Source organism: Rhinoderma darwinii, chromosome 3 (genome assembly GCF_050947455.1).
Source record: "Rhinoderma darwinii isolate aRhiDar2 chromosome 3, aRhiDar2.hap1, whole genome shotgun sequence".
Taxonomy (NCBI): domain Eukaryota; kingdom Metazoa; phylum Chordata; class Amphibia; order Anura; family Rhinodermatidae; genus Rhinoderma; species Rhinoderma darwinii.
The window spans coordinates 338,462,546-338,479,057 of record NC_134689.1 but is presented as its reverse complement, the minus strand read 5'-3'; the positions used below and the strand labels follow the sequence as shown (position 1 = coordinate 338,479,057).

Here is a 16,512-nt window from a genome sequence, read left to right as displayed (position 1 = left end):
ATCCACTTGCTTTCCTCTTTTAGCAACATGGAATCTATATCGCCCCCTCTTATCCCTGTGGTCAGATGACAAATTGCCCATCCTGATAATTCCTTTAAATTGAGATTATGGTGACGTTTAACCCCTTCCCGCCGCAGACCTTTTTCATATTTTCATTTTTGTTTTTTCCTCCCCACCTTCCAAAAGCCATAACGCCTTTATTTTTCCATCTATATAGTACTATGAGGGCTTTATTTTAGCAGGACGAGTTGTAGTTTTTCGTAGCACCATTTACTTTGCCATATAATGTACTAGGAAACGGGAAAAAAATTATTTGTGGGGTAGAAAATGAAGAAAACAGCGATTCCTCCATGGTTTTTTGCGCGTCGCTTTTATGGAATTCACTGTGCAATTAAAGCAACATGTTAATTTTATTCTGTGGGTCAATACAATTACGCCGATACCAAATATATGTAGTTTTTTTTCTATATTTTACTACTTGCCAAATTCCGAGAGCCATAACTTTTTTATTTTTCTGTCGATTAAGTGTTATGAGGGCACACTTTTTGCGGGATAAGCTGTAGTTTTTAATAATACCATTTTGGTGTACATGCGACGGTTTGATCACTTTTTATTTCATTATTTGTGGGAGATTAGGTGACCAAAAAATAGAGATTCTGGCGTTTACAATTTTTTTTTACAGTGTTCACCGTGCGGGTTAAATAATAATATTTTGTAATAGTTCAGACTTTTACGGACGCGGCGATACCAATTATGTTTATTTATTTAATTTTTTACTATGCTCTAGGGGGAAAATGAGAAAAGGTTTTTTTTTTTTTACTTTTAATATTTTTTTTTTTTTACACAAACCTGGATATTTTTCTGATTTATTTTTTATGCAGTCCCTAGTAAAGTGATTTTTAACAATATGTTGTCCTATAATATTTGTTTTTTTATATCCTACAGAAATAGTCGTACCCAGATGTTTTTTTAGGTCTTCATCCAATAGCAATACCTGCTCGTGTTGTTTCATAATATCGTTCATTTCTTGCCACTTGTCGTACAGTGTGGTGATAAAAATCACTTTATCATCACTCTCTGTTTTATCTTTTACCACCAACAGTGCATCTCTATCCGTCCGGAGGGCTAAGATGTATGCTTGTTTAATTTGACGCCCTGTGTAGTGTCTTTCCTTCAGTCTATTTCTGAGATCCCTAGCTCCCATCTTAAAATTCTCAAAAGTGGAGCAGTTTCTCCTTAGTCTCAGGAATTCTCCCTTCGGGATTCCTCTAATAGTTCTATTTAAATGGGCACTTTGTGCATCTAGGAGGCTGTTGGTGGCTGTCTCCTTTCTGTATAAATTGTTAATAATTTCACGATTATGGTCAATACCAATTTTAACATCCAAAAAAGTGACTTCCCTTCTGCTATAATTTAGGGTCAATTTTAGATTTTATTCATTTGTATTGAGAACATCTATAAATTTTAGCAGGTCGTCTTCGGATCCCCTCCAGATGAATATGATATCATCAATATATCTGCGCCATATTGATATTTTTTCAACATGTGCTTGAAGAGGTTCCCCAAAAACGATTTCCTCCTCCCACCACCCAAGGAACAGGTTGGAAAAAGTGGGTGCCATTGCTGTTCGTTGGGTTTGTAGGAAGAATCAAAAATAAAGTAATTTCTTGTTAATATGAATTTTAGTGCTCTATTGACAAAGGTCATCCTACTGGGACTATAGTTATGCTCACAACCTAGGAAGAAATCGACAGCTCTACACCCCAGATCATGTTTGATATTGGTGTAGAGACTCTCTACATCTAGAGTTACCAAAAATTCACCCTCCTCAAGATTGGCATTATTGAACTCCTGGAGTATCTGCATCGTGTCCCGAGTGTAAGAGGGAAGCCTATATACAAAGCTACGCATTTCTCAGTCAGACATCCCAGCCAGATACTATAGGTCTGCCAGGTGGCTGTTCCACATTTTTGTGTATTTTAGGCAACATATAGAAGGTTGCCACCTTAGGATGTCTGACTAAAAGATACTTAGCCTCATTTTGTGAGATGGCTCTCTCTTCAAGACCTGAGCTGATGAGTCTCTCATACTCTTGTTGGAACTGTAAAGTGGGATCCCCCCATAAAAATTTGTAACAATCTCTATTGTTGAGCTGTTTTTTTGCTTCTCTAATATAGAGTTCTTTGGGCCAGATTACCACATTCTCACCCTTGTCTGATTGTTTAAAAACCCCATCAGTCCAGGTCTTGAATTCTTCCAACGCTTTATTTTCTTCAATAGTGATGTTACTGGAGAGCAAGGTTTCGCTTAATAGATTAATATCTTGTGTGACCAGATCTACAAAAATCTTTACCTGTGGGCATAAACCCAAAGAGGGCATGTTCTTAGATTTTAATTTTAGCCTATGTTTCACGCCCCCTTCCTCCACGTTGGTAGCCACCAATTGTGAGTTTCCTAGATCATTTTGAGTTTCCCCTGCATTGGCTAATTCCTCTAAAATGTTCTTGCCCCTTTTTCTTCTTTTCCCATACCCATAATTTCTATGACTTATATTGGTGGTGTACACCTGGGCAAGAACTGACAATTCTAATAAAATAATAGGAGATTCTTTTCCTTTTTTCACCTGGAAATCTGTCCATGAATATAGCACAGAGGAGGTCTCAGATCTTTTTAATACACAGGGTGTATAGAACGCTGTGGGTTCTGAAAAGAATGGGAGTCAGAACGGATGCTAAGTACCGTAGGTGCCCAGTGGAAAAAGCGGATATTTTTCATATGTTCTGGGCCTGTGGTGCTCTCAGGACCCTTTGGGGGGAAGTGACGGATTTGATATGGCGGGTCTATGAGGTGGGGCTTCCAGATGATCCAAAGGTGCTGCTTCTTGGGTATGTTGGTGATCTGGAAGGGGACCGGCAGGAAGGTTTGGCCATTGCCAAGATTCTGTACCAGGTCCGAAAAGGTATAGCTAAACACTGGTTGGATGCAGACCCACCATCCGTGGGGGAAATTCTTGGGACTATTAATCATACCATTCTGATGGAATATAATATACACAAGAAAAGGGGAACTGTCAAGAAATTTGGAAAGCAATGGGACAAATGGATCGATCACTCGGGGTTGGCATCAACCACCCTTCTCAGACTCCGAATGTCTGGGGGGGTGGGAAAACCCTGATATATGGCAAGTTGACAGCAACGTGATATGTCATGTTCACACTGGAAAGGTTTTTAAACAGTGGGACTGTGGATGTGGGTATGGTTACGGGGGTGGGGGCAGGGGCGTAACTAGGAAAGACTGGGCCCCATAGCAAACTTTTGACTGGGGCCCCCCCTCCCCTGGGTGTCACACAACCCCCCCTTGTAGATAGGGCCTTTTTTACAAACCCCCCCTTTTGATAACGCCATACAGCCCCCCTGTAGATAACGCCATACAGCCCCCTTTGTAGATATCTACAGAGGGGGCTGTATGGCGCAATCTACAGAGGGGGCTGTATGGCGTTATCTACGGGGGGACTGTATGGCGTTCCCTACAGGGGGGGTGTATGGCGTTCCCTACAGGGGGGGACTGTATGGCATTCCCTACAGGTGGGGACTGTATGGCGTTCCCTACAGGTGGGGACTGTATGGCGTTCCCTACAGGGGGGAACTGTATGGCGTTCCCTACAGGGGGGGCTGTATGGCACTATCTACAGCGGGGGCTGTATGGCGCTATCTACAGAGGGGGCTGTATGGCGTTATCTAGAGGGGGGACTGTATGGCGTTATCTACGGGGGGGGGGGCTGTATGGCGTTCCCTACAGGGGGTCTGTATGGCGTTATCTACAGGGGGGACTATGGCGCTATCTACAGAGGGGGCTGTATGGCGTTATCTACAGGGGGGACTGTATGGCGTTATCTACAGGGGGGCTGTATAGCGTTACCTACAGGGGGGTCTGTAGGGAACGCCATACAGCCCCCCCCTGTAGGGAACGCCATATATCCCCCCCCCACCCTGTAGGGAACGCCATACAGCCCCCCCTGTAGGGAACGCCATACAGCGTCCCCTCCTGTAGGGAACGCCATACAGCGTCCCCCCCTGTAGGGAACGCCATACAGTGTCCCCCCTCCTGTAGGGAACGCCATACAGCGTCCCCCCCTGTAGGGAACACCATACAGCGTCCCCCCTCCCAAAAAAATGCGACCTACAGTGTGTCCTAATAAAAGACATGTACATGTGTCTGTAGGGAACGCCATACAGCCCCCCCTGTAGGGAACGCCATACATCCCCCCCCACCCTGTAGGGAACGCCATACAGCCCCCCTGTAGGGAACGCCACACACACCCCCCTGTAGGGAACGCCATACAGCGTCCCCTCCTGTAGGGAACGCCATACAGCGTCCCCCCCTGTAGGGAACGCCATACAGCGTCCCCCCTCCTGTAGGGAACGCTATACAGCGTCCCCCCTCCCAAAAAAATGCGACCTACAGTGTGTCCTAATAAAAGACATGTATCCCCTATCCATAGCGGCTGCTAGCGGAGCCTCCGGCCATGGTGGGGGCCCGTGCCGGCGGGCGACACGGGCCCCCTCATGCCGCGTGCCCCGTAGCGGCTGCTACGGCGGTAGTTACGCCACTGGGTGGGGGGAATAGTGCCGATATGATGGTTGATCTACTTGGGCACGGGACTGCTGCATAAGTGGACAAATATGGCTGTATATTGGAATGTGCTGGGGATGTCCTGTTACTTTTCGTGTAATGCTTGGGAACTGACTATGACTGGTTGGTATGGGGCTGTGTGGGTGGGGGTCGGGGAAGGTTGAGGGAGGTTCAAATCTTTTGTTTGTGGACATCATATGTGCATGTAATGTGATGTGTTTAATGAAAACGCTTTATTATGCTGGATTTCATGTAATATGTACTGTTAATAAACTTGGATTGATTTAAAAAATATTGCCAAGAGTTCAATAAATATGGTGAATAGGAGCGAGGAGAGGGGTCATCCCTGCCATGTTCCTCTGAAGAGCACGAAAGTATGGGACAAGTCCCCCCTACAATGACTCTAGCAGTGGGGGAGTTGTACATCATCTTCACCATATCTATAACATTTCTACCAATCCCAAATTATTCCATTACCCTCCTACAGTCAGAAAATGACAATGAGATGTAGATTTGTGACAAAATTCTGGCTTTAGTATTAATAAATCTGTCGAAAAGGTGGATACTTCGCTCACTCGCAGTAAATCTCGCCCACTTTTCTCACCACTTTACAAAACTGGCAAAGCCACAAATACATCTACAAATGCCATGATTTGTGACTTATTATGCCCAAAAACTAGGCATAAACCTATTGATAAATTCCCCCCTATATTTCTATGTGTTTAGCACCTTCTTCATTACAGCACATCTATGATTAGACCTGCAGTATTAGTACATGGTAGTCTAAGCTGTAAAGGAATTCTGAGGTAGCCTGAAACACTGCTCCTTGTTTCATTTGTGGCTCAGGCTCTGTCTTCTTCCATGCTTTATACTGCAGCTCTGCCTGTTCAAATTGTCAGCTTAATGTAATCCTAAATCCACCACAACCTCACTACTAAGCATTGGGAACTGATTTTTACAAGTGAGGACATGTGTATGACCGTATTCAGGATTCGAGTTGCACAGATCATGAATACACAGCTTTTACTATCCTGTCCCTGCTGTACCTCCACGTCTCTCTGTATGATCATATTGAGGCACATAGAAGATTTATGTCATGCTTTCTGTAAGAAAAATCTTATTGCCTGTTTTCCTGTTAGTCTAGAGTAGAGGAGGGGTAAATGGATTTTTCCCTGCTGGTTCTCCGGACATGGTACATGTACCACAGAGGGTATGCGCCACAGCCTCAGGGGGTACGCACCGCACCAGAAAAAAAAAAATATAGAAACATGCTCTCCCTAGTGCCTAGCATTGTTCCCTTGCTGGTTGCTAGACTACTTGATGCGCAAGCGGAAGTTCATTAGCTCCTAAAGCTCTTCCCGCTGTACCTCCCGCCGTCGGCTGCTGCCCGTCCATTTCCTGGTCACTCGCCATCGCTGTGCGTCTCAGCCACTTTCTCCTCCTCATCTTCCTGACCATCTCTGTCATCATGAGATGTTTTATTCATAATAAGCTGCCTGCCTCTTTGGTTATAAGAGGTGGATGTTCATGGGCCGTCGCTTGACTCTGGAGGACTGGAAACATGTTCTCAGGAGTGATGAATGACGTTTCACTATCTGGCAGTCTGATGGACAAATCTGGGTTTGGTGGATGCGAGGGGAACACTACCTACCTATGTATTCTAGACCATTATATGCTTCCAACTTTGTGGCAACAGTTTGTGGAAGGCTCTTTCCTGTTCCGAGATGATTGTCAAACCAGGTCCATAAAGACAAGATTTGAGAAATTTGGCGTGAAGGGACCTCAAATGGCCTGCACAGAGATTTTTAGAGAACATATTCACATTTTGTATTTGTAAATCACGTTACTCAGGGTTTGCTGCTTTTTTAAAATATATACCATGCCCTATTTCTATGTGTTTGTGTCTTTTCCCAATTGACTTTAATGTGAAATTCAAGTAATGAAAAAAAAAATTCACGGGAGAAGGTATAGCAAAATTTCCTTGAATTATTTCTATAACAAAAGCAGTAACCGCGTTCGTGGCAGAACTGCGACAATCCTGTAAATACTAACATGTGGTTTTCCTGCTTTTATTTTTGCCACGGTTTTTACTCACAATTATGGTGAAACTATGAACTTTACTAAACTACATCACAACACAAAGATTGAACTTAGTCTTATAAATAGTTATGTGCAGTATAAAAATCCCTGGAGACAGTTTAAAGATTTTACAATTTTTTTATTTATTGTGATTTATCTTTATTTCATTTATAGATTCAAGTAGGAAAAAAAGGAGAAACAAGGAAAATGAATGGGAAGGAGCCGTGTCCCTGGATGTGAAGTCAAGATGATAAAGTTTGGTTGTATGACTTATTACCACACCACAATGCTGGATAATACTTATATAAGGGATAGGGGAGATGAGAGCGGAGATATTGTAGACACCGGTGTAGAGATTACATTACACTCCATCACATCCCCTCTCCAATATAAACAGTTGTGCACAGTATGGAAAAGCCTGGGGACAGTTTAGGAAAGATTTACTATTTTTTTCTCTTTTGTTTTTTTTGTATCATTTTTGGTTTTTTTCTTATCTCATGTATATTGATTTGGGGAAAGTTACAATCAAACAAGAGATAAAGAACAGAAGAAAGTAAAGATAAAAATAAAGCTGTATCCCCGGATGTTTAGTCAGGATGATATTACAGGAAATTGATGGCCTAAAGATAGGCGATCAATATCTGATCGGTGGGGGTCTGACTTGTAGTTTTTAAGGAGCCTCGACGTTCATGCGAGCGCTGCTTTCCTTCCATTCCTGTCACTGCTCGTACTGTGAATCACCAACACACTTGTAGCGGCAAATCTCCCATTCATTCGTATGTAAGAAGGCTGTAATATTGTGATCCACTGCGATTCACAGTTCAGAGCAGGTAAGAAATAGGGGAGGCTGCGCTCGCATGATATGATAGGCTATTTTGAGGATATGCCATCAATTTCTTCTAAACTGGAAAAACCCCTTAAAGGATATTTGACTCTTTTTTAATCTTTTGTTTCATTCTTATTGCAATTGTAGGAATTGGGGAAAAGCTATAATCAAAGGAGAAGAAGAAAAGGAGTAATAAGGAAGATAAAAGAGAAGGAGCTGTATCCCTGGATGTAGAGTCAGGATGATGAAGGTGGGTTGTATGACTTATTACCACACCACAGTCCACACCACAATGTTTGTGTCACACAGGATGGAATTTTGCTTTCAAATTTTACGGATCTTCTCCGCAACCACAACAGGGTTTTCCTTTCTGATCTTCTTAGCTCCTTCAGCTTTATAGTCATAGGAGCAACTGTGCCTGTCAGAGTAACGATGTATCCCACAGAATATATTCCCACATCGACAGTCAAAGCCTGGCAAAAAATGGACATATTAACAGCAGCTGACAGTGACTTTGTAATACATCTCCATAGTTAAAAACCAATATGGCAACCACCATCTTGCTTGTATATAATAATGGAATCTCTGCTATACTTATACGTAGCCAAATATTAAGCCACATTTTCAGATATTACTAACATTAATGAATATTGACTTATAATTAAAGGCTTTTTTTTATTAAAAATGTCAGTCAGTGTGTTTGGTGCAACTTTCAAATTTGTTTTTATTAAAAATTATTTTTACTTTTTGAGGTAAAGCTGCTCTGTATTCTCTATACAGAGCAGTTGTATCGTGCGCTAAGACCTAAATCCGTAACGTGTTTAGTGTCAGTGGGTCCTGCGTGTCTCTGACACGTAGGATCCACCTGTAATCTATCACATCTAAGTTATGAACAATGATGTGATGGATAACAGGCAGATCTTGCATGTCAGAGACAAGCATGACCCACTGTCACTGAACCCGTCAGTCCCGCAGACCTGACAGGTACAGGGTTCAGCGAAGGATATAGTATACAAAGCAGCTGTATCTCAAAAAGTAAAAAAAATTTTTAATAAAAATAATTTTAAACTTGCACCAAACACACTGACTGACATCTTTATTAAAATAAAATAAAAAATTACTTTCAAGGGTTTACATAGACTTTAAGTGTTAGAACTGCCATGTGGATCAACCAGCCACAATTGCAGCCTCCTCTGGGTATAGGTGAAACATTTAGTTCAAACTTAAAAGGGTCATCCCAATATTAACTTTTATCACCTATTCACACTGCGAACCCACAGACCACTAGAACGGGGGTCAGAACTCCCCGTTCCTCCTCACTGCACGACCACAGTGAAGAGGAGCTCGACCGGAGAGCAGGACGAGGATGCGCTTTGCTGTTCCATTTAAAAACTATAGAACTGACGGAGATAGACAAATACAGCGCTCGGCTATCTCTGTGAGTGGGGGGTTCAAGATCCCCATTTTAGTAGTCAGTGGGTGTCCCAGTTATGGGTACCCCAGAGATCACACATTTATCACCTATACTGTGGATGGGTGATAAATGTTATTCTTGGAACAACCCCTTTTGTCCACATTTACTGGTAGAGTTTCATCAGAAGTAGGACCTCAATATTTGTTTCTAGAACTTCTCCCCATAGAAGTTTATATAAAGTATATATAATTTTACTCAGGATCTGTATGCTGGACTTTACCTGTAACTCCAGCTACCAAACACATGAGCACCATCTCTTTATACTCTACACAGAACATAAAAAGTAATGTCTTATATGTATACAGACCGGTGAGCCCAACTCTTTTGCGGCACACGTGGCAACGGTTAACTTTCTTGACTTTGGCCTTTGGTGGGGAGAGTTCTTGATCTTCAGAAGATTTCTGTGCATTATCTGATGCTGAAGCTATAGAAAAATACATAAAAATGACATAAAATGACTCCTCATTATGACCCCGTACGAGGATAAATCCCACCGAAGCAAATAATCACCTACCCTCAGCACTGTCCAAAGTCTGTTCTGTATCATTATACTTTCTCTTTCCTCGCTGTAATTCTACCCCCAAACGTATGTTCCGAATATACACCTCAATTCTTCTCTCTAAGGTATTTCCATCTGGTGAAGAGGAGCCTGAATCTGTCTGAGGAAGAAAACTGCAAGACAGAAAAATACTGATCAAGAACGAACAGAGGTAAAAAAAGACAGGAAGGCTCTTCACTGGCGTCAGTCTTAGGGCACTCATACCAAACATCATTGTGGACCCCTGGAAAGGCCTTCACTATAATATTCTGTTTCCACATATACCCTGTACTCTTACAACAGGTAGAATCACTTCTCACATATACTGCCCCAGAAATGATGAATAACTTACCTGACTTGTCCTTGTGAATCTATAGATTCTGCAGGTTTATCAAGCTCTGCATAGTCTACAATCTGTGAGGTAGAAGCCTCCACCCCACTTCTCACTGACATCACTGCAGGAAAAGACAAAAGTTATCATCAGTTCTCCGATAGATCTTCTGTATTCAGGCCACCAAACTATTCCACAAGTCACCATCACACAGTGTTACCTGGGGGTCTATTCCTCCCATTGCTGCTGCTGTTCTGTCTCCGTAGCCATTCTGTGTAGCAGACGGAGCATAGTCCATTGGTACGTGGGCTACCATAGAAGCCACAACCATTAGTACAAAGTGCAGGAACTTGGTTGTGGTTCTCTTGCGCCATGTTTATTCACCATGCAGCTGAAAAAGTGACCAGAAGCTCCTGTTAGATTCACTAATAAATGTCCTAAACTTGTGGTAACGCAATGTCCAGCAATGAAATAAATGAATCTGTGGATTCTCTGTAATACAGGCCCTTCAGTCTTCTCTATCTATCTATCTATCTATCTATCTATCTATCTATCTATCTATCTATCTATCTATCTATCTATCTATCTATCTATCTATCTATCTATCTATCTATCTATCTATCTATCTATCTATCTATCTATCTAATCTGTGTGTTAGGTAATTATTGCAATAGAATTCTAAGGAAAAATAGTAAATACAGTGACCGAACCCAAACACTAAAAATGCTGAACTATTCTGTCAAATAACTTAAACTGGTAAAGCTGATAAAGTGAAACAAAATAAAAAAAAATGTTGTGGCTGATTGTTTATATAATGGGTAAGCTGTATGGACATGATATATGTCACCCCAGGAATTGTCCAAGGTGGAAAGGATTGAAGAAGGGTTGATCATTTTTCTTCAGAAACACAATATACAGGGTTCCTGGGATCTAGAAAGTACAACGCTGATCCCGGAATCTGTCCAGTCGTCTGGAGGCTTCAGGAAGGAATTTTTACCTCCAGGACAAATTGAATTATTTCTTTCAAGGGCGTTTATTGGATCCATTGGTTTGTAAATATGAAAATGTGGCATTTCTTGGGTTTACGAGTGATGTCAGCCACTAGCTGTAAACTATGTAACTACTTCATGAACACTTTAATCAATTATGACATGAAAGTATCCGGATAAAATGATCTGAGAACAGACAAATCTGCTGTTACTCACAAGATCTTACAAGAATAAGTCAATGTTCACATTGTGTTTTATGATAAGATTGAGAATTTATAAGCTACTTAAATGTAAATTGTATCTGTTCCCCCCAATATAGTAGGAGTTATAGTATAATATCTGTTCTTACAGGAGGAGGGGGGGATAGTAAGTGACATTGTATATTATATATAAACTGCTGTAAGACGATGATTTTGTTAGGTGACAACCATTATTCACATTATTACCACTTACTGGATTAATTCCTAAAACGTAAATCAGGAAATCACATTGAAATTCTCATATAAAACGTCAGAAATATCGAGTAGCTGCCAGCCGGCCGCTGTGTCCCATAGAACTGACACTTTCTAGTCTCCTGTCATGGAAACAGAATGTTAATAATGAACTGGATTCTATTGTTTCCATGGTTACTGTGGCTGCTCGGTGGCACGTTGGTTATATACAACATGTCTGCCAAATGGCATCCATAGATGTCAGATGTTTCAACTGCCGGCAGATTTCTTAGTTCATTTGTTGGCAGTTTCTCCAATCCAGTGTGATCACCAGTGTAATGAGGACCATACACGGGGGGGGGGGGGGGATGTCTCATAGTATATCATTGTCCCCTCAGCAGACCCTCAGACCTCTGCAATATCTAAAGCTTCTGATGGGTAGAGCTCTAAATCTCCCCATGCAGGGTCTGATCTGTAGCCTATTGTGGTGCGGGATCAGAAATGTCACTATGTATGGACAGTTTACAGGGGAACTTTCCTTGTGGTGAGATTTGCTCTGGACATTGTAAATTCTGTCAGAAGCTCCAGAACAACGTGCTACATACCGCAGCTTTGTCAGTAACAGGACAGGCTGATACAGGGACACTTTACAGTCTTGCTCAGTAACAGGTGACAGAATTGAAGTCTCAATGAATGGAAAGTTTTCCTTTACAACTTTTAATGGGTGACATAATTCCAGTTCATTACATCTCCCCCATGCTGTTTTAAGCTTAAGAGCCACTGACTGCCGGATAATGTCTCCTTATGGGAATTACCCATCAGCCTGGGTCTCTGTTTCCCTCCCTGTAGATAGTGCCATATAGTCGTCCCCCGGTAGATAGCTCCATACAGCCCCCCATGTAGATAGCACCATACAGCCCCAACCCCCCAAAAAACAAAAAATATGGCCTGTAGCCTTTTTTAAAGGGGTTATGCCACAAAACACAAGTATTCCCTATCCACAGGATAAGGTATACCTGTGTGATCGCTGGGGGTCCGACTGTTGGGACCCCCAGTGATAAGGAGAATGGGGAACCGAAAGTCCCCCGAAGTGCTCCATGAGAAGCATGGGACTTCTGGGGTCTGTGTCCAGTTTGTGTGTCCATAAGCTCCATAGAAATTAATGGTGCGCCGGTCGCGCTTCTGCGCGTGCGTGACCGGCACCTTATTCATTTCTATGGAGCTTCCGTCATACAAGCCGGACACAGAGCCCGGAAGTCCCATGCTTCCCATGGAGCATTTCGGTGGACTTTTGGTTCCGCGTTCTCCTTATCGCTGGGGGTCCCAACGGTCGAAACCCCAGCGATCACACATGTGTCCCCTATCCTGTGAATATGGGATACATGTGTTTTTTGGGACAACCCCTTCAATGGTGGAGCAGGGAGATACCTCCTTCTCTGCCGTAGTGTTCAATAGTATCTGCGTCCTAAGGACACAGATACTACTGAACGTGGCGTCGCTACTGCTGTAGCAGCCATAGTGGCTGCTAGCGGCACCACTGGTCATACCCCATGACCTGTGACATCGGACGGCACTGGCCCCCAAATGCAGCGGGCTCCATAGCAGCACTGGCTCCATTGAAACGGAAAGCTCTGGCCCCAACGTTTCTTTGCTGATCTAAATTTAGGTAGTGCCTCTGACTTATTAAAATTAACCAGAAATCGAGAGACTTTGACAAAGCTGTAGATTTTAGCCTTAATATCCGGAATTGCCTTTTTAGGCTTAGCAATGAGCAGAAGAATGTCATCAGCGAAAGCCGGAAACTTAGTTTTTACACTGCCAATTTGTATACCTCAAAATGAGGGTAAGTCGTTCATAGTCCAAAGGAGAGGATCAAGAGATAAATTAAATAATACAGGGGAAAGCGGGCATCCTTGTCTTGTTCCCTTACCCATGTTAAATATGGGAGAAGGGATACTGACTCACACAGCGGACTGTGGACCAGAATATATAGGTTGTACTGCATATATAAAATCTTTCACAAAAATTCCGGAACTTTAAATGCCTGAAATTAGGAGCCCAGGACACCCTGTCAAAGTCCTTGTTGGCATCTATGCTAATATTTTTCATTTGACAAGTCGAGAGTGAGTGATAGCACTAATCGCAGTTCTGATTTTGTAGGTTAAGTATCTGCCATGGGTAAATCCTGTTTGGGAAAGCGTGATATCTGGGAGAACGGATGTAATCTATTGGTCAAAATTTTATTGAACAATTTCATATTTGAGTTTAAGAGGGAGATGGGGAGAGAGTTTGTGAGAAGAGGTTCTTTACCAGGTTTGAGTATAACCATAATACAAGCTTCATTAAACCTATCAGGGTTAAAGGGGCGTGGCCTTACTGGGGATGTGAGAGGCCGCATAGCGTGTTAGCTCCTGCTAGAGATCCTGCTTTTATCCTGTTTCGGAGCTCTTTACAGGAAACAATTTGAACAGCCTGGTGCTACTTACCTGGGTTATCATTCCTGCCTGGTTTGCAGCCCTGTTCTGTCGACATCGCGGCCATGACCCGTCGGAAACAAGATGTGGCGGTGGAGCGGGAGAGCCAAGTTGGCGCTGGCGCCTCCCCTGCAGTCGCACGTGCGGCGGCCTCTAAGCTGGCGGGCTATGTGAGACACACTTCTGTCACGCCAAGTAAGCCTGCACTGTCCGCGGAGACTCCTAAACATACCTCCGTTCTCACGTTGGAGGTGCACACCGAAGTGAGCGCTGATGAGACTTGTGACGGCCATTTCCTGGAACTATGTACTCAGCCTGAGGTGGGATCTTCTCTGTCACTACCTCCTCCTGCATTGCCTGTGCTGGGGAAGGGTGTACCCTCTATGATGTCTTTCTGGCCATCACTAAATGTAATACCTCGCTGTCTTCCTTGTCGCTGCATTTGGGAGGTGTGAGTGAGGATGTGGGGCTTATTTGCCATGATTTTCAAAAGGTCTCAGAACGGATATCGGCGGTGGAGGGCGGCGTTAGCGCGACTGAAGACGTCATTTTACCCATGCAAAGGGATCTTTTGAAGCATGACCACGCCATTTTGAGTTTACAGGCTGAGGCCGGATTCACACGAGCGTGTGCGTTTTGCGCACACAAAAAACGTGGCGTTTTGCGTGCGCAAAAGGCACTTAACAGCTCCGTGTGTCATGATCATATGGTGCGCGGCTGCGTGCTTTTCGCGCAACCGCCATATTATGACACTCTGTTTGTATGTTTGTAAACAGAAAAGCACATGGTGCTTTTCTATTTTAACTCATACTTTTCACTGCTGTTGCGCGAATCACGCGCGTCCCACGGAAGTGCTTCCGTGTGCCATGCGTGGTTTTTTTACGCACCCATTGACTTCAATGGGTTCATGATGCGCGAAATACGCACAAAGAACGGACATGTTGTGAGTTTTACGCAGCGGACTCACACTGCGCAAAAATCACTGACTGTCTGCACGGCCCCATAGACTAACATAGGTCCGTGCGAGGCGCGTCAAAATCACGCGCGTTGCACGGACGTATTTTACGTTCGTCTGAGTAAGCCCTAAGGCCAATGATTTGGAGAATAGACTCCGATGGAATAATATCCGATTGGTGGGCTTGCCTGAACGCACGGAGGGTAATACCCCGACTGAATATATTGAGACGTGGCTGAAATCTTTTTTTGGTGCTACAATTTTGTCACCCATGCATGCTGTGGAACGTGCTTACAGGGTTCCCATGCGACAACTTCCGCCAGGGTCACAAGCCCGAACTATGCTTGTCAAGCTCCTGCATTACCGAGACAGGGATGCCATTCTGAAAGCGGCCAGAGATATGAAAGATGTCACTTTTGATGGCCATCGTATAGCATTTTTTCCGGACTTCTTGGCAGATATCCAAAAGAAATGTCTTCTATTTAACCCCTTCCCGACATGCGCCGTATATATACGGCGCTGTCGGGAGGTGCTTCCCGCAAAGCGCCGTATATATACACGGCGCAACGGGAAACGGTCATCGGTGCTAATTGCACCGTGACAAAGTAAATATGGCTGCTGTCCATGACAGCAGGCCATCTCTACTACTCGCCCAGGGTGCCGTTTTGGCCCCCCCGCATCGGCGATCGCTGCTATTGGCCAGTCAATTCTGACCGGCCAATAGCAGGGATTTTTGTTAAAACTGCGCCCTGGAGTCACAGGGTACAGTTAGACAGTGGCGATTGGTGCTGTCTAAGACAACACCCATCGCCACCAACGTCATCTAGGGAGGTGGCAGTGATGCCACCTCTAGGAGCGATCTGATTGGTCGGTCTGTAACGACCGACCAATCAGTGCACCAGGCAGTGTTGTGTACATCGACACTGCTCTGCACGCCGCCATTCCAGTTTGAGGCAGCGTGCAGAGCGGTTAAGAGAGTGTCTGCTGCGGATTTTCTGGAATTTGTAGTGCATCCTGCACTACTGTGTGAAAAATAAGAAAGCCCTTTTGCTGCTTCTGTCTGATCACCTTTATTTTTATTTTTTTGTGATCAGACAGATTTTTTTGGGCCTGTCCCTGTCCTTGGGCCTGTCCCTGCCCTTGGGCCTGTCCCTGTCCCAATCCACCCCCTCCCTGTCCCAATCTACCCCACCCCACCCCCTCCCTGTCCGAGTCCTGTGCCCACTGAGCGCTGATCAGTGACCACCATCACTGATCAGCATCTGTGCTCAATCTTTGGCGCAGGATTTATTTTTTTCTAATTTGCACCATCTCCCTGCGTGCGCCCTGCGGCCACGAAGTGCTGATTAGTGACCGCCATCACTGATCAGCATCCGTGGTTTTTTTTTCCCGCAGGTTCTTTCTTTGTGCCTTTTTTTTCAATTATAAATTTGCACCATCTATCTGTGTGCACCCTGCGGCTACAGATTGCTGATTAGTTATCAGCATCTGTGGTAATTTTTTTACGCAGGTTTTTTTAGGTCTTTTTTTCACCCGCAGCTTTCCATAGTGTGCGCAGCAAGTTAGTTAGACTACAGTTTTTTTTTAATAATAGATAGCGTCAGTTACTGACGGACGTTCAGTTGCTTTTTTACTGACGTTCGTCCAGTAAATTTTTAGAACCTAGTTTTGCTGTAGCAAGTTAGTTAGACTACAGGTTTTTTTTAGTAATAGATAGCGTCAGTTACTGACGGACGTTCAGTTGCTTTTTTACTGACGTTCGTCCAGTAAATTTTTAGAACCT

The 16,512-nt window shown here is 43.7% G+C and overlaps 2 protein-coding genes across 9 annotated transcripts in view; one reads left to right on the top strand and one right to left on the bottom strand.

The window, feature by feature from the left end:
* Positions 1–16,512, top strand: part of LOC142749875 (uncharacterized) — a 142,921-nt gene that overhangs the window by 14,464 nt on the left and 111,945 nt on the right. For 7 of the 8 annotated variants that reach the window (XM_075858417.1, XM_075858413.1, XM_075858419.1 and 4 more), the window contains 3 exons: positions 6,886–6,974; positions 7,685–7,787; positions 9,636–9,721. The gene's annotated coding sequence lies outside the window, so the exon portion shown is untranslated. The remainder of the gene's footprint in view (positions 1–6,885; positions 6,975–7,684; positions 7,788–9,635; positions 9,722–16,512) is intronic. The other variant, XM_075858416.1, reaches the window with a different exon arrangement.
* LOC142750499 (AN1-type zinc finger protein 6-like) lies at positions 6,830–10,254 on the bottom strand. The gene is made up of 5 exons (XM_075859501.1): positions 10,101–10,254; positions 9,902–10,004; positions 9,526–9,683; positions 9,319–9,435; positions 6,830–8,010 (listed from the first exon to the last, which is right to left on the bottom strand). Exons 1-5 carry the CDS (start codon positions 10,252–10,254, stop codon positions 7,862–7,864), a joined length of 681 nt encoding a protein of 226 aa, XP_075715616.1. The 3' UTR covers positions 6,830–7,861.